At 40.2% G+C, this 18,000-nt stretch overlaps 2 protein-coding genes across 4 annotated transcripts; one reads left to right on the top strand and one right to left on the bottom strand.

The window, feature by feature from the left end:
• Positions 1–1,320: 1,320 nt before the first annotated feature.
• gtpbp1l (GTP binding protein 1, like) lies at positions 1,321–11,935 on the bottom strand. 3 transcript variants are annotated; one of them, XM_070926466.1, is made up of 14 exons: positions 11,744–11,935; positions 11,150–11,261; positions 8,909–9,089; positions 8,122–8,305; positions 7,419–7,583; positions 7,159–7,282; positions 6,361–6,475; positions 5,261–5,405; positions 4,363–4,545; positions 3,928–4,063; positions 3,608–3,786; positions 3,336–3,482; positions 2,377–2,427; positions 1,321–1,500 (listed from the first exon to the last, which is right to left on the bottom strand). In XM_070926466.1, exons 1-14 carry the CDS (start codon positions 11,933–11,935, stop codon positions 1,387–1,389), a joined length of 2,028 nt encoding a protein of 675 aa, XP_070782567.1. In that variant the 3' UTR covers positions 1,321–1,386. The 3 variants fall into 3 exon arrangements, with proteins under 3 accessions (XP_070782567.1, XP_070782569.1, XP_070782568.1); XM_070926468.1 differs by lacking the exon at positions 2,377–2,427 and having other exon boundaries at positions 1,321–1,487; positions 3,332–3,482; XM_070926467.1 differs by lacking the exon at positions 2,377–2,427.
• A 1,967-nt stretch (positions 11,936–13,902) lies between these two features.
• Positions 13,903–17,584, top strand: lgals2b (lectin, galactoside-binding, soluble, 2b). Its single transcript, XM_070921297.1, has 4 exons — positions 13,903–13,923; positions 15,692–15,765; positions 15,991–16,162; positions 17,182–17,584. The coding sequence occupies exons 1-4, from the start codon at positions 13,921–13,923 to the stop codon at positions 17,326–17,328; spliced, it is 396 nt and encodes a 131-aa protein (XP_070777398.1). The 5' UTR covers positions 13,903–13,920; the 3' UTR covers positions 17,329–17,584.
• Positions 17,585–18,000: the final 416 nt, after the last annotated feature.

The following is an 18,000-nucleotide window of genomic DNA, read 5'->3' as shown; positions in this document are numbered from 1 at the left end:
ATGGAGATCACGTGCAGACCCTCAAGTCACCGCAGAATCATTTTTAGTGAATTAAATATGTTCTTACTTGGCTTTTGACATTTAAGGTGTGAAACACCCCTTGAGTTTTTTTGCATCAAAGTAGTACAAATAGTGGATGAATAAGAGTTTCATTATCGTCAGATTTTTGGTGGTCAGACTGCATCAAAATGGAAGAAAGTTGTGCTTTTGCCTGCTTGGCTTGATGTATTTCCCAACAAACTAAGTAGGTGACTTCAAAAGGACTTGCCACTTTGACTCTTGACATTATTTTGGGGAAAACAGCAAAAGGCATTTCTCATCTCTTCTCTCTTGGCTGCATGGACTGGATCTGGTAAAACTGCAACATCGGCTCAAAAAGGAAGAGATAATGATGAAATGGCCTTTCTATAGCAGGATTAAACTCACGCCACGCAAGATCGAATGGATAAGAGACTGTCCTTGCGTGTTGTTACACGACAGATGATGACTGGTGAACAGTGCAGTATAGTGGTCACAAGTCCAAAATAGGAAAATAACTTTTCTGTCAACTGGCAAACAAAATTCACCAAACCCCGGCACTGTTACACCGTCCAAAAAGTCCTCAGACAGTGATTTCCAGAGGACAATTTTAGCTACCACCCAACAGAATGGTAGCGTAAACAGGCATTACATTTGCTTTAGGTTCTGCTCATTATGGACATGAATACATCTACGGTTGGCATCAATTCCCTTTCAGTTCGATCAATTCCCAATGCAAATTCAAACTGCCAGTCTCAATGACCAGGAGCTTTGTAAAAGAAAAACTGTTTTTCAACTACTGAACACAGTCTACTTCCTCAAATGACTGATGTGACAGTAAGTGGACTCCAGACCCTGATGCCATCCGAAAAAAGGAGTGTTCATGAAAGTTAGGTATATGTGAACACATGAGGGTGACGAATGAGGAGAAGAAGCAGAGCAGCAGAAGAAAAGTAGATTGTGGAGGGTGAAGAAAGTTTAGGCAGGGAAAGTGACTGATGCCTCTGCTGGCTGGGAAATAGGTTAATGCTATAAAAGAAGTTCTGACGGACTACAAACAAGATGAACACCCCAAAATGTTTGTATTAAAATAGAAAAGGTTATATAATATAATCTACGGTTGCAGATAACTGCAATAAAACTCAAACTAAATAAAAACTCTACCATCTTCACCAGCCCACCAACGGAGCTGTGAACTGAATGAATGTGGAAAATAATTCACTTACGATTCAAATGTGTTAAATTATTATTTTATATTTAAGAAACATGTGCAGTCAGTCTGTATGCAACCACCAGATGGCCATGCAGTCACCCCCCCCCCTACCGAAGGAGATGAGTAGAGCTGAGGAGAAATGAAAGGTTGTGTTTTTAGGCAGTGCCTGCTGCTCCTGCAGGCACCGCTGTAGAGATTGCTGCAGCGTTCAGGCCTTTCCCTCGATGTCTCTGACCACCTCTCCTGCGTCCTCCACCTCCCGACTTGAGCTGCAGACAGACAGGGACACCACAGTGAGTCAGCTGTTACGTGAAATCAGATTAGAAATAAACTAAAGGCTGCAGGTAAACCTGGTTGGGCCACAACACTCGTGCTTCAAACTTAAAAAGGTTAAGAGGGTAAAGACGAGGTTCATGTTTTTTCCCCAGGGGAAGAAATAAAATGAAAAAGGTGAATCACAAAAGCTCAGGGTTTCCTCCAGGAAACTTTTAGTGGAGGTGGAAACAATTTCCTCGTTCATTAAATATACAGCGTTTTTCGGTGTGATGTAGCACCTCTGCTTCTTTCTAAAGGTTATTATTATTATTATATTTGATAAAAGTGCAATAATTTCTGACATTAGCCGGTGTGGTCTCCATTTCAGGTTGTGCGGCCTGACCTCCACTATAACACACTGCCGAAAACCCTGCAATTGCACAGGTTGTTTTCATGTGGCAAATTGAAAAAGAAAACTTCATACATTCAAAAATTGAATTATTATAACCTGTTAACAGGGAGAATCATAAATTAGTTACAAAGATTTCATATTAAAATACTGAGTAATATCCACAATCAGGGAAAAGGGGAGAGTACCTCAACTGTTAATCAAAAACCAGTTCAGTAAATACTTCAAAAATTAAGCATTTAATTAAAAAGCAAAGCTGCTCAGTGGCCAGCACTAAAACACTACACTTGTACTAGATCGGCTTCCAGGTGTGAAACTATGAATATACATAAACAAGACTGCACTGAAAAGGTATATTCATGCTCAGAAAACCGTGGCTTAGAAAGTTTAAAAAGTGAAACAAACACCAACAAAACAACATCTAAGCTTAAGAAGACAAGGACCTCGGCATGACTCCCACAGTCTGCTGAAACTTCTTTACCTTGTTTTCTTTGTTCCCATCTTTACATAGAGCCTCCTCCTCTGCCACTGTCTGACGCAGCATGCCAAGACAGGGAGAGAGGGAGGGAGGGAGGGGAGGCAAGAGAGATGGTGGCAGAAAAGTGTTAAAGTTGACAGAAAGAGCGTGAAGGTCAGACGAAGCAGAGAGGAGGGGTGATGAGGAGGTGAGTAAATGAAACAGAATGATAAGGGGGGGACCGGTGTAACCGTACGGGGTGATGAAAGCAGGTCATTTTGGGCCAGGTAAGAAGGCAAATGAAAGGAGATGGGGGGGGGGGGTAATCATGGGAGGAAGAAAAATCACATGATTGAGGGATGAAACACAAGGGGGGGGCAGTGAAACTGAATGAATAAACTGGCAAATTTAAAAAGTCAAGAGCAGGAAGAGAAAGAAACAAGTAGCATTTTAAATGGCGACTTGAACATTATGCTTCAGACACAGTTCAGTTTGTTACAAAATGCTCCATATCACAGCGTTAAAATTTAGTTTTGAATATAACCTCTCCTTATTTTCAAGATGTTATTTAATATGACAAGTTCCATAAAGAATACTGCCCTTCTGACAGGAGAAAATGCAGCTTTTTCAATCAATCTTTTTCAGGGCAACTCAACTCTAAATGTTTTCAGGAATAAATGATACTATCCTGAATCAAGGGTAACTGTCCTGCATTATGATATTGTCAGTTGGTTTACAAATTGGAGAAAGTAATACAAAATGACCAAAACATTGAGAAGTTCTGGGCATCGTTTTTGGATCCTTAAAAGCAGTGATGCGTACAGCCAGCTCTGCCCAAGAATTTAACGTAGCACCGTTTACATCACATACTTACTATCACAATACTGGACAAATGAGACATGTTCTAACCAGAAAATGTCTCACTTGTTTTCCTTAAAACTTATTACACATAATAAATGTTCACCGAGCATGGATTTACTCACTGGTAGTTGTGCTGAGCTCGGACTAGACGGCCGTGCTGTTGATCCAGCCTCCTCAGTGGCGGCTGTGCCCTCTTTAAAAGTCTTCTTGCTGGCCTGCATCTTGGCCTGCTGGGCCTTAGCTGCCTGGGTGTTTACTGATTGGAGAAGCTGAAATCACACGCACAGCCAGTGTCAGTTAACCTGCATTAATCAGTGTTTTTGACTGCCACGTGAAGGGGTCACTTATAGTGCTGAGATCCCACATCTACACTGAAGAAGATAAGCTCCAGTACCTTTGTGATGGTGCCCACAGCTTTGGTGCGTCCTTCCCTGAACACCAGTTTCTGGTCACAGTGCAGGTACTCAGGAGTCTTAATGAAGCGGAAGTGGACTGAGGCCTTGTCCCCTGTCCTCAGACAGTCTTTGTTCATGGTCAAGATGGTGGCTGTCTGTCTGATGCTGCCACAGTGGACTGATGTGATAAAGAGAGAGTTTGACCCAGTTACTAAGAATGTTTCAGATAAGATCAGATCAGTCACACCAATATAAGACAGAAGCTACATAAACAGGTGCATATCAGTGCTGAAGGGATTTGACTTGTGTTGTCACTAACCCATGGCCTGGTATCTCGGGGATATCGTGGTGGGGTGGTGTAGCACCAAAATCTCAGCCTCAAACTCCCAGGTGGCCTGTGGCATCAGCTTCGGGGAAACCATCACCATGCCTTTCCTTATAGATGAACGTTTGATCTGAGACGTGGAGAGAAGATAGACCAAAAGTTGGGGAGAGTGGTGAAGCCAAACCAGAATTAGAGACAGAACATTACCTAAACCCACACGCTGGGATTTGCATGTATTATAAAACTGATTATAAAGTTGGGAAACTAATTCATATGCATATCACATCCAAAAGTTTCAGAATAATTATCCTTTTCAGGAGATTTTAAAAACTTAACTTTGTGTTGTCTATATGCTGTTTTTGCAAGAGGTAAAAAGCACTAAAATGTTCTACGATGGCAATAATTCAGACAATTTGTTCTCCCACAAACCTTTTTGAGGGCAAAGGACGCCGTCTGTCCACCGCGAACCTCTCTGACAGGCATCCTCTTGCGGTGGATGGATTTAACAGCGATGGGGATGAAGGTGCCCAGCGGGTCTGGGCCTAAGAGCAGCGTGTCGTTGAGTCGTATCATTCCACGTAACGTAGTCCCTGAAACTACTGTGCCCACACCCTGCCAAGAGAATATCAATTATGGGTCATAACGGTTTACTGCCCTTCTTCCCCTGATTCATGTGGTCATCTATAGACAGTCTTCATCAGTCTCCATCAGTGTGAAGCCTTGAGTGTATAGTTCTCTACTTTCTAATTGTAAATGTCAACAGTTCAAGCTGTGAAACTTGACACATTTTCACACAGCACCCACAATCTTCTTTTCATATTCAGAAAGTACTCTATGTGCTCTATATTAACCACTATGTCAACTGCCACTGCTTTCACTCAAGCAGCATTTAAAGAAAAAGCTTTTCATACAGTGAAATGTGTTGTGGAAGTGCACAGAATGTGCCTGTTTTTACATTCTGCTCTGCTGTTAAAAGCTGTGACAGCCTAGCAGTGCAAACCAAAATACTGTCTCTTATGTTGCTGCATTCACATTAGTTTTTTTGACAGTGAAAACACAGATTCAGTTCAGTGTTTCGCTCAAAGACATTTTCACATGAAACACCGCCGCTGAGAGACACATTGGCTTCTGTCTCGGCCACAGAAGAGACTCTCAAAGTGCTGCTGTCTCCCCTCAGGGCCTGCCCCCCCTCAGGGCCTGCCCACCTGACAGTTGACCACTGTCAACTTCTTGTTAGGTCATGTTGCCCCTGCTGACAACCACTTTCATGTGTTGACAAGAAAAAACATCTATGAGTGTATAGCTGAGTGTGTGTTTTATTTCGTACCGGTACTGAGTACGTGTCGTCTATTTGGAACTCAGCAGGCTCATCGTTGCTGAAGTTGGTCCTAGAGGAGAGAAGGTTGAGGAACATCTTCAGCAGGTCCATGTTCTCCCCCGTCACATTTGAGATTTGAAAGATCGGACACATCCTGCCGAGAGGGAGGCAGAAAAGTATGACTGTTACAAATGACCCGCTAACACCGTGATTACAAGACAAAAACACAGTCCCAACACGAGAACTACAACTTGGGCTTAAGCGTACTTGAGCGAGACTTTTAAGCTCTACTAGCCTCAGGGACGCCGTTGTTTAGCCAACCCTGACATCTCCCTGAATGGAAGATTCCCTACAGGGATCGCTAAACCAGCATGAATATTTGCACAAATGTGAGATTTAAGACTACTAGATGCAAGAGGAAAGATGTTTAAGTAGAAATGCATCTGTCTTATACAATATATATATGAAATACAAACAGACTAGTTCCATAATTACAATTCTAAGGAGTCACTATTTGCACAAATTAACTTAATAATCTTCTACATGAAATTAATTTATTAATTGAATTTATTTATAAAACAATAAATAATCCTTCAAAACAGTAGTGTGCAAACAGTAAATGAAGTCTGGCATGTTATCACATACGTTCACACGTTTTGCTTTATTCTGAAGGCTTCTCTCAGGACTCATTATAATGCTGCGCTTCAGCCATTTGTAAAATGCAAATAAAAAAACATATTTTTTCAATTGTGGATAATGTGTCATCCGTGATATTTTAATATTAGCTGTACCACATGTGAACTGATTTCAACGACTATGCACCTCTCAAATGGAATGACCTGTAAAAAAAACGTGACTAAAATCTCTCATTTTAAAAGACTTAACTCAAGTATTCGTAATCCTACATGTCTGTCCATACTTTAACTGTGTTTGTTCTTGTACACAGGTCTCTCTTGAAAAAGAGATAATTATCTCAACAAGACAACCTGTTTAAAAAAGAAAAAAAGGATTAAATACAAAAAATCCTTGTTGCTTTCTGTCGCATCATCGTCCTGCGTCTCAGCCTGACAGTCTTTGCATCCCTCTGCCCCCCTCTTCTTGGCTCTTACCTCTCAGAGCTGAAGTTGGAGGCGGTGACAATGACATCATCCGTGTTCTGGACCAACACGGGGATTTTCCTGCAGCCTGGTGACTTTAATAACCTCTGTAACAACTTTAGCGTCTCTGCAGATACACAGACAAAGACAATTTCGCACAAAATACATCCCATGAGTCATTCTCAAAACAAAAACAATGGCTGTCACAACGCCTGGGAACACACTACACAACTATAGAGACTGCAAAAACACTGAACATTAACATGAGCTGGATTTAAGGAGAACATACTTTACAATAAGGACACTGGAGCAAGCCTTTATTAGAGATAACCCTTTATTAGAGATATGTCCCCATCTTAAAAGTGTATTTAATCATATTTTAGTAAGAAGACTCCCCGTTTTCTAAACTGCTCCCATTTGCTTTGTTAATTTGCTCTTGCAGCGATATTCTGAACTCAACTCTTCCTCCATTTGTTTCACTTTGTTCTTTTCAGCAGTTTTGGGGTACAATTTCTAACCTTCCCTGAGATGCTTTCATTGTGAGTAAGTGCTGAGTTTCATACACACTACCTAACTAACATCATTAAAGCACAGCCAAGTGGTGTATAGAAGGAATTAGTGTCTATAAACATTTTTTAACAACAGACTGGTAATTATGGTCTGGCTGTGTTGTAGTATAGATGGCCTTATTCCTGTGGGAACATACATTGTGCTGAACCTACCATGCAGAACATTGTTTTTGCTTCTTTTGGGGTCTAACACAAATAGGTCTATGAAATAAACAGGCATCACAGTAGCATTTCTCTTTACCTTGTAGGATGTTGGCTGGACACATGTCTATCTTAGTAACCACTACAAACACTGGCACATTTAGGGCCAGTGCCAGACCCAGATGCTCTTTGGTCATGCCAACGATGCCAGCGTTACTGCCGACCTGAGACAAGAGAGAGGAACAGGGAAACAGCAGAGGGTTATCTTTATGAAATTTGAACAGGAATTGGAAATTAACATACAACCAGTTTGCGCACACACACACACACACACACACCCACGTTCCCAACCCCTCTCACCATGAGCATGCAGAAATCAGGCAGGTGTCCCGTCATGCCGAAGACAGTGGTCTTGAGGTATTTCTCATGGCCCGCTAGGTCAATGAAGGTGATGACCTTAGAGGATTTCTCACAGATCTTGGTCCAGTCTAGGCCGCCACCGTGGCTGTCTGGCTTGTTCACCACCTAAAGGAGCAGAAGGAAAGAGAAATAATGGAGGTTGACTTAACACAGTATGTGAGAAAAATGAAAAGCAGAGTAGAATAAAACTCAAAAAGAGATTACTCAGAGCACCCAAAAAGTTTCTTTTGTTTCTTTGCACTGTGCTGGTATCTAATCTTAATAGAAAATATATTTGAATGATATTGACAGGATATTTCAGGAAGAAAAATGTTTTCTGTCAATTGGGCGTGAACCTGGATTGTCAGCGTAAAGAAAGTTCTCTTTCACACCACAAGCATCTCTGTTCTGTACAATTATGAGCAATGAAGGCTCTACTTACAACCAAAGAAATGTGCAGAGTCTAACTATGTATCTTTTGTCACAATTATGCCACAATTTAAGGAATCAGCAAAGCTAGCTTATTAAGAAGTGATTACATGAATGATTTTACAGTAAAAATATTGCCTCTCTCCAAGCACTGTTTTTGATAAATGGTATTTAATCTAAAAGTCTGCAACAGGAAAACAGGATGGGTTTTTCCTGAGCACTGGCAGAAGCTCACCTGTCCCTCCTGGTCAAAACCCAGGATATCATTGCCCACACTGCTGGTCCTGCCACTCTCCATTTCGTGTTTGTGTCTAAAGAGCTTCTGGCGAGCAAAGCCTCTGCCATTGTCCAGCTCTCCGTGGGTCAAAACCCCCAGTAGAGTGCTCTTCCCTGCATCCACATTCCCTACCACCGCCACTCTGGAGACAAGATGAAGGAGAATATGAAGAGTGAGGTAGGACGGTATCAGTACAGAGAAATATATGTTGTTATATTAGTGGTATAATGAAGTAGGTACACATCCTCTCCATTTGTGTTATTTCAACAGGGTGTTGCTGTAAATGAACACGTGTACTCAGTATAAATACAGGTTACTAGCATCTCTCAAAATCCAATTTTACATCAATCTAAGACAACACACTCAATAAAAAGGTTAAGTTACAGAAAGATCGCTATTTTACTCCTTCCTTCACATGTCCATGTCAGCAACATCAAATGCACTGGATAAAATGACAGCACAATAAATATCTATTGAAGAAGTTATGGGAATATTGTAATTACTGAACTAATTTCCAACCACAAATACTGTATATATATATTATGGTTTTATTTACAATACGGAGCGGAAGAAAATACTTAAAAAGGACAGACAGACTACCGATTTGGTTTTACATTGGAAAACATCTGAGCATTAGACAGGTGCAGAACTGTGGCCCAGTACAGCCACGGTCACTCACGGTTTAAGTGCCATTAACAGTAGCTTATTAATGGCCCCTTGCCAGAACCGTTTCTTTTAATTTTACCTGACTTCCAGGAAATCCTGCTCTCCCACACGCCGGCGGATGAGGTAGTCCCGAATCTTTCCACCAGTGTCTGTCCTCTCCCTGAGCCAGATCAGGTCAGCCTCAATCTGTTCACATAGCGACCGCACCGTGGCTACTGACGCCTCCATGTCCTTCTCATCCAGACCATAGTCACCTCCATCTAAACAGAGAGGTGAAACGGGGGTAAGATAAAGGAGGAGGGCAAAAGTAGGAACAATGGAGGAAGAAGAGTTAATCTGATGCAGGATGGAGAATGAGTAATGTCACATTACACATCTGCTATTTAATGTATACTTTTATCAAGAGTGCCTTACAGAACTGTGGGCATATCATTTCAAAGTATTTCTGGCAAATGTCAGGGCTAATGTACGCCCTGGGAATGTCAGTAGCTTGCTATATGACAGGGTGGTGACCAGGAGAACAAATACCACAGTGGAGGCAGACTGCAGAGGAAAGAGTAAATAAATAGGTGGTTTCTAGGAGAGACGGCAGTGGGTGTAGTGTGGAAATGAGAAAACCTAATTTACTGGGACCACAGCGCCTGCCAAAATGACTGGATCATAACCAGTGTGCTTCAGACAAAATCCAAGAGCGGCAGCCTTGTAGATTTTGTCATAGGTTGCTACATAGATATAAATGTATGACGTAAATGTACATTGCCAAAGAAACCCCACAAATACACTACAATAGGTGTCTTTTTCAGTGAAGGAAATTTACGTTAGAACTACACTCGCTACCAGTTACTTTATGGTTGAAGTAGCTCACTGCTGTTTCTCTCAATATAAAACACCAACACAGTACCCCTGACTGACCACAAAGTCTAGTTACTACACTGAGAAACGGAAACAACCAGTGGGGTCAGGAGGCCAGACAGCTAGCTGCTCTTCCAGCCTGCCAGACAGACATGAACTGGTGAACTAGTGAAACTCCCTTTGCTGAGTAAGGAAAAATGACACCCTTTCACACATGCACTTTGACCCCCTTACAGGCCACATGGGTCACACATGTTGCTGTAACAGGCAAAAAATAACTCTGGTTGCCAACAAAAGCCCTCGGGTTTGTGTGTGGGGAGGAGGGTTTCAAAATGAAAACTAAATGGCAAACAAATGGGGTTAGCTGCCTGGGACACACAGCTGACAGAAGTGATGGCTCTGCTACTGCACACTGGTGGCTTGGTCTTTCCCTAAATATACTAAAGAACTACCCCCAACCACAGATGTAAAGCAATATCTTCTATTGCCTGAAACTGATCAATGTGTGAATACAATATTCTTTTTGAACAGCAAGCAACATTATCCATATCATCCAGAGTCAGCTGTGAGGGGGAAATAAACAAAATACAAAAACATTTTGCCTCGTTTTCCCTTACATTTGATTTTGAGGTTCCAATCCAAAAAAACAATCTAGCTGGTAAAATGTTAAAAGTCTTTGGTGCCATCTATGGGATATGTTCACCACACACACACCACATGACTAAAAAGATTACTTTCCTAGCCGAACTAAATTCAAACCCTGGGGCATGTTTAGCCTTAAGTGATTTAGTCAATCCTAACTGAATCTCCCTCATGATTCAATTAGGATTTCTTTTTCCATGTGCTGACACAACATTTTTTTTAAATATTTGATTTGTCAATAGTGCTCTCTTCGGCAAGTCTAGTACGGATATCAAAGGTCCATGTGAGTTCAAATCAGATTTAGTCACATTTATTGTCAATTTATAGTTGACAAAATATCTGGACATTTTAGTTTATAAAATACAAAAAATCTACTCAGAGCTGAGAGCAGAGGAAGAGCTTGTTCTAGGACAACACATTTTACTGTTGAATCTTATGCGACTACTGACAGAAACTTTTATCTTTGACCTACTCGTAACACATGCACTTCCCTCCTTCTCACTGTATGGAAGAAAATATAAACTACAATGTCTACAAATGCTTCAGTTCATTGCTCCAGACATACAGCACATACCTTGCAGAACATAACTTTCTGAATCCCTACTCTTCATGTGAGCATATAAATGACCCACCAAGAATCATTTAAGATTTTCAAGATTACAAAAGTTATTTGTCACATGCTTGTGTAATATAATAAATCATATTCTTTGATAGATCAAGGTGCAAGGCAGCACTATATCTGACATTCTATTGAATGATGTGCTGTTTAGAGACCAAGTGTGTGCTCAATTGAAGACTTCATCTTTAAGTTTGCTGAAACCCTTACCTGAGCCCATCCCAACCACATAGATTGTCTCTCCACAGCCCTCATCAATCAGCTCCCTCAGATGCCTTAGTAATGAATCATACTGTTCCCCTGTTGGACTCACTAGAACAAGCTGAAAAGTGAGACACAGAAGAGACAACAGAGAAAGACTTGGAAAGGTCAAACAAGAGCAAACACAGAGTCAAACAAGTCTTTCATGAGTGTCTTGATGTCACAACTTCAACAAGTACTCACAAATCGTAGCTTTTATTTTAAAATGCTATGTGCTCTGAAAACCAGTCAATAACTGTGACAATGTTTTGTCAGTTCAGTCTAATGCTTTAGCCTGTTCCTGCAAAGTTAGCACAGACTGCAGATGGACCCCGTGGATGGGTAACCTGCCAGCTGGATGCGGTTACATACGCAGTGCAACATACGTGTCACTTTATGGTGTTTTGCACAGCCAGCACAAAATGCACTGTGTTCACCTTGCATGCAATAGGGATTTTGTAATGTTACTGCACAGCATTCATTCACCGAATCAAAACAAAAAGCTGCTTGGCTGGAACATCTTAAAACCTTACGTTGCTAGGTGCACTTTATAGTGAGGCCCACCTTGCTGCTTAAGTCTAAATGATCCGCGGACTCGCCGTTTGTAGCCTCGCCGTCTTCAAAGCCCTCTCCGCCGCATGGATCGTCGTCACATCCCAGGTCCGGTGCAAACATACAAGCGGGCACTATGGACTCTGCTGCTGCTGGTATTGCATCCGGGCATATCGTTGGTTCTGTCGCCGTTAACGACGCCATATCTAGAAAGAAAAACAATGCAAACGCTGCAAAATAAATAAACTTCTCTCCCTTGCTTAGCTACACTAGCTAACCTTTAGCCATTAGCAAAGACAGAAAGTTAGGTTGATTATCACAACCAGCTAGCTAATGCTAACCAAACATCGAACTTGCTGTTGTAATATGTAACACTCTTAAAATTGAGAATAAATAAATCGTCGTAGCCGTAAATGTCAACTACATTTTCAAACTTTTGTAAATCCAACTGGTTAATGGAGCAGAATTAGATAATTAAATCTCTTGTGAAATGAAAGCATACCAGAAGTTGCTAACTAGCTGACAAGCTAACTTAGTTGTTTATTCGGGTTAGCTTGGGTTTCTGGGCACTGAATGTTTGACACGCCCATCATAAAACGGAGACAGGGGATTGGCTACAGTGCTCAAAGCCACGCCCACTGCGATGGAGTACAACATACATCAGCATGTTGCTCGGGTGAAACTGTGAAACCCTGACCTACTTTCAGACACTCTCACACACCTCTCACACACACCTCACACACACACACACACACTTAGTATGACATAACAATACTAAATAAGTTGAAAATGAGCATTTGCCTGTAAAAATTGTAGGTCCACCAAATAAAAATCAATGATTAATTAATTTGTTCTCTGCCAAGAGAAAGTCATACAAAAACTAACACCAACCTGTACTAAAACGAATGAAACGTATCAGTTGAAAATCTGTGGAAATGCTTCTCGTTTTTACTTTACTAGTTTTTAAGTGCCATTTAAATGTATATGCAGCAAATAAAAAACATCTATACTCTTCTGTGAATACATGTATGCTGATGTGTCAAGGTTTTACTGTTTCAGTATTGTAATTAGTTGTGAAGCATGTTATAATAATGAAATATGTGCATATCAACATACATGCCTGATATAGATAAGCATCGCAATTATGACAAAAAAATATTTCAACCAAGTTTTTAAAATGCCCATGCCCATTGTGCAAAATACTTAACTTTCTGTAGACTGAATAAAATATTAGACCTCCCATAGGCTTGTTAATGTAAATATTATGCCCACTTGCACATCCCAAATTCTACATTCATGTGTTGGCTAATCAATAGTATACATTTTTTAAATAATGGTTCCACCACATTCTCATTCAAACGTACGTATTTATAATGTGTTTTATATAGTTTTTCTATGTAATTGTATTTATTTATTATGTTTCTTGTCACTAGCTGTATGCTATATTTGCTCCTGAAGTCACTCAATTTCCAAATAGGGATGAAATTAACATTAACGTCTTGCTGTTACAGTAGAAAATGAGGCAAACTGAATGCTAACTGATAAATAAGAGACTCTACTCTCTTAAAACTCAGTTGTCAGCAGTATATAATACGATATTTCACAGCAACACTATCAAAAAAGGTCAGATACAGTACATAAGTAAGGCATAGCTGTGAAGAGTCACTTTGAAGAACAAAAATACATCTCAGATACACGTTTATAGAAATCAGTGCAATCTGTTTCATTATATACAGGCAGTGCAAAAATCACAGAAACCCACAAATGCAGAACATTGACAAACTTGTCATAAGTAAACAGGTAGCCAGTTGTAGTTTCAGACAGTCAAACTGTCCTCATGAAGGTGGACCATTTAAAAATAGTCAAATCATCAAAGTCTGCCCAGTAAGCCATGTGGATATGTGTTGTTATGTGTACAATATTGCTTTGAAAACAATTCAATCTGATTTCCTACAGTCCTTAAATATTTCTTCTCATGCAGGGGAGTTTACACCCAAAACTGCCAACATCCTGTAATATGAAGCAGAACAGTGACTGAGGTTTCATTGAGTCATCTGTGATTGGCCATTTTCTACAACCCTTTCACTCATTGGTTGCTTCCTGCCCCCAGCGTCACCAGGTTTATATAAACAACTCACCTGCGTGCAGAGCTTTGTCACTCGAGGTACATCCCACTGCAGAGAGCCAAGATGGTGAGTAGTGAAAAAAGCTTAATTCATAGGATATTTCTTTATCTTCATTATTCCCCACCTTAGTTAAGATATTATACTCAAGAAGAATGTTTCTCATTTTCTTCAACTTTTATAACCATATTTCATGATCTAACTTTAATGTCTAATGTGCCACATTGCATTTTTAAATACACACATAGGAAAGATACGTTATATATATATATATATATATATATCATACCAATATACACAGATTTGAAATGTACAGGTTGAATATTAGTGAAGTACAAGTGGTAGATTTTAAAGAGGCTTGTGTTAACATTCTTTGCAGAGTCGTTAACACTGATTCACCTGATTGTGTAAAGATGCTGATGGCTGAATCTCTACTGTGTGATTTTATAAAGATGTGTGGATCAAAAGATGAGAAGATGAAAATCTAAAATGCCCACGTTTCTTTTTTTGCCCAAGAGTGCTTTGCGTCATCGATACTAAGTAACACTTCTGAAAAGTTAAATAAGTGGCTCAGTGGTCACCTCACAGTAGAAAGTCCTGAGCCTCTTTGATCTCTGTGAGACAATAATATTATACAGTGGCCTGTGAACAGAAGACAGAAGACAATGTGCCGGGATGTTGCACACGGCTACTAAATTAAGGTGACTCAAATCCCCACAGGGATTAATAAAGTCTAACTTAACTTAATTATTCTCCAACGCCTTGCCTGTGCAGTCAATGATAAACCAGTGCTGCTCTGAGATAGGGGATAAGACATGACCTTAAAGAATATATTGTGGGTGGTATAGACAGAGGTATTTATGGGTGTGGTACCGGTATACAGGGGCCAGGATGTTGAAGTTCATGTGTAACTATCAGGTGATCCCCAGAATATAGATAGGAAGGACAGTAGTGAAGGGAGTTTATTACTTTATTGATTAAGGGGACAGGTTCACTGACTTTGAAGAAAGTTCCTGGTATGCCATGATGAGATTTTTTTTCCAGGAGTGCAAACTTGAAAAATCTATCACAGGTGTTTCATTAGGTTTGCTAGTTTTTTATTAGTTTTTTTTCCCCCTTAATTGTTTTATCGGCACACACACCTACATCTTTTAGAGAAGTGTGGTAGTGATACCTATCTAGCGTCTGCAGATCTGTTGTGGCAGAAGGTCCATGTGTGGACGTCTTTTTATGGTTTTACTGTCTCAATATAATGACCACATGTCAACGAACAAATACAGCGCCTTCCTGTTTCAGTACTTTTACAGGCGAGGGGACGCGGTTCCACCCTGGTTGATCATCAACACTTAAGATAAGAACACCTATGATCACCAGTTCCCCCAACAGAGTACACTGTACACACAGTCATTTCATATTTCTCTCAAATAGTCCTAAATTATAAGCCAAAGCATTTTTGAAACATGTACAGAAAGAGACTTTTTCGAAAATGAAATATCTTCTGACTGAATTCTAATTTCACTAATGAGGCTGGTTTTTAATGTGGGAGGATGAACATGAGGAACAGAGCAGTCATTAGCCCTGCTTCTTGTAAAATCTCTCCTCTCTCATCATATTGGTGGTCTGGTCCAAACTTGTTGTACTAAAATAATAAAAGGCAATTAGCTTTCCAAATGTTCTCATGTAAAAGTTGTGAATTGACTTCCTCAATAGAGTCGCTTTTATTCTGTGTGAAGAGACGTTACAATCTTAAAGCTCTGCATGTTGCTTTAAATCTATGAAAAGGTCATATTAGTTAAGACTCATCCATCCTAATCAGTTCACATATTTCCCTTTACAGAAAGTCAAGGACATGACATTCAAGGAGGGGCATGAGTTCAAGATCCGCATCAAGCCCAAGGACGACAGCAACTCGTAAGTCCTCCTCATAAGACTAATCATAATAATAAGAACTTTCTGTAAGAAGTTTGAGAGATCCATTGTCTCTGGTTCATACAGTTTAGCTTTTAAACAAGGATTCAATTACATTTAATCAAGAGGAAGTTGACGTAGCGCACTCTGAGACGGGTTATTGTTTCATCCACTTCTTCCCTTTTTCATCGCACCCTTTTGACCTCTGTTTTCCTGCCTCCATTGCAGCTTTGCCATCAACATCGGTCACGATTCTGACAACATCGCCATGCACTTCAACCCCCGTTTCGACTGCGGCAATGACACCAACACCATCGTCTTCAACTCCTTGTCCGGGGGGTGCTGGGGTGACGAGCAACGTGAGGGAAACTTCCCCTTCATGCGTGGGGAGGAATGCAAGGTGTGTTGGGAGAGAATGAGGGTGTTTGCCAATTGTCTGTAATCCCTTAAACTTCAGCAGAACCGTTTGGTCTCTAGCATACATTTAGATACAAGGTTTAGTCTAAGAGATGTAAGTAGGGAGACTTTAATACACATACAGTGTAGTCTTAAGTGAGACTTTTACAATACAATGTTAAATGCTCAGACATAGTGCAGCAGCAGTAGCACAAGAAGAGAATAGTTACCAAGGCAATTATTTTTGCAAATATTAGCTACACCATTAGTCATACCCACACCACATCAAAAAAGGTTATATAAGAAAACTATTTTGAGTATTTTTGCATCATTTCAACTTTTTAAGAGGAAGAGTGAGTTATTTATTCTCTCAGAAGTTATATACAGTAGTCTCACTTTAAGTCAGATTGCTTTTCACTGCATTCTGCATTTCACACATCTGCTTAATTGAAGAGTAAATGAAAATACACACAATCATCGTGTCTCATTCCAAAAAAGGAAGATAATAAAGATAACTGTGGCAACAGAAATTGTACTTCCAGAAAGTGTTTTCCTTACATTACTTTAATGATTTTACATCACATTCTGCAGCAAATATCTCATTCCAGAGGCAAAGTTGTCATAGCTTTTAAAGAATTAAGTTGCATTCTTATGATTTTATCATTGTTTAGACGACAAGGGCCCAAAGCTGCCTTTGGGTGTGATCACAGTTCACACACAGACCTGCTGTATTTGAAAGAATATTTTTTGCAGACCATTGGCAAAGTGCTTTTGCTGTATTTATTGTAGTCATTTGTCTCAAGCTCAAATTTCATAATGTCTTTCCCCATAAGGAGGTTATTAGAGGGCTTGGTATCTGTTAGGTCAACACACACTGAGCTATACAATCATGAAGGGGTTTATAGGCCCCATAAAGCTTATAACCGCTGAGAGGGACAGATAGTCTTACCTATCTATCTCAGCTATTCTTCAAGTGAAAGATAAATTGTGTGTTTTCTCTTTTTGGTTTTTTCCATGTTTCAGTTTTACATCAACTTCAACAATGAGCAGTTTTACATCAAGCTTCCTGATGGCTCCATGTTGAACTTCCCCAACCGCCTGGGAGACGTCAAGTACAAGTACTTTGATGTCAGCGGTGACGCAAGGATCGTCGGCATCAAGATCAAGTAGAGGATGAACTCTTCTTAACCCTTTGACCCTTGACCTGTCCACCTTTTGTTTGTTGTCTGCTGAAATAGTCTGTTTTACATTACTGAGCCCAGGCCCGATTATTCATCTTTTCTCCTCCTGAGGCTTTAACACTAGAAACGTATATCAACATGGAGTGCTCATGTTGTAATTACAGAAAATGGCCTAAAGAGGGAGCCACAGCACATCTTACCTTATTGTATCTGCTAGCCATCTCATCAGTCACTGGGTTTGTTAATAAATGCTGTGTAAAAAAAAAAAAGGGTTAGGTCGTCTCTGTCTCTATCTCTGTCTTCATCTCTCACTCTGACACATTCATGTCAAAATCAGTTAATTAAAAAAATATCCATATTTCACGTGAAGAGCTCTTTCTAATTTAGGCGACATGGTCCTATTTCTGATGCCAGTCCTCAGTCTGAGCAGTCATATCAAAATTCACGCAGGTTTTAACGTAGAAGTTTGTTTGGACAGTGAAGTTTTAGATCACATTGCTTATTTCAAATGTCGCTTTGGTGCAAGCAAAATATGAAGTACTGAAACCAGTGCATCTAAAGCGAGATGACAACATACATTTAAGAGAATTAAAAATGTTAAAACCAATTAAGAGCCACTGAAGCTGCATGATGACTATGAGATGAGTCCATTCCATTATCG

This window comes from Enoplosus armatus, chromosome 2, assembly GCF_043641665.1.
Source record: "Enoplosus armatus isolate fEnoArm2 chromosome 2, fEnoArm2.hap1, whole genome shotgun sequence".
NCBI classification, from domain to species: Eukaryota; Metazoa; Chordata; class Actinopteri; order Centrarchiformes; family Enoplosidae; genus Enoplosus; species Enoplosus armatus.
Note: the sequence above shows the minus strand (reverse complement) of the source record. Positions and strands in the feature narration are given on the sequence as shown.

Bases quoted from the DNA above. Each gene is read 5' to 3' on its own strand.
- gtpbp1l (XM_070926466.1), bottom strand. From the start codon at position 11,935: ATGGCGTCGTTAACGGCGACAGAACCAACGATATGCCCGGATGCAATA. The intron at 11,262-11,743 runs GTGGGCCTCACT...CTCACTTTTCAG, and splicing joins ATTTAGACTTAAGCAGCAAG to CTTGTTCTAGTGAGTCCAAC. The intron at 3,483-3,607 runs GTACTGGAGCTT...GTGTGATTTCAG, and splicing joins CTGTGGGCACCATCACAAAG to CTTCTCCAATCAGTAAACAC.
- lgals2b (XM_070921297.1), top strand. The intron at 15,766-15,990 runs GTAAGTCCTCCT...CCTCCATTGCAG, and splicing joins CCCAAGGACGACAGCAACTC to CTTTGCCATCAACATCGGTC. The intron at 16,163-17,181 runs GTGTGTTGGGAG...TCCATGTTTCAG, and splicing joins TGCGTGGGGAGGAATGCAAG to TTTTACATCAACTTCAACAA.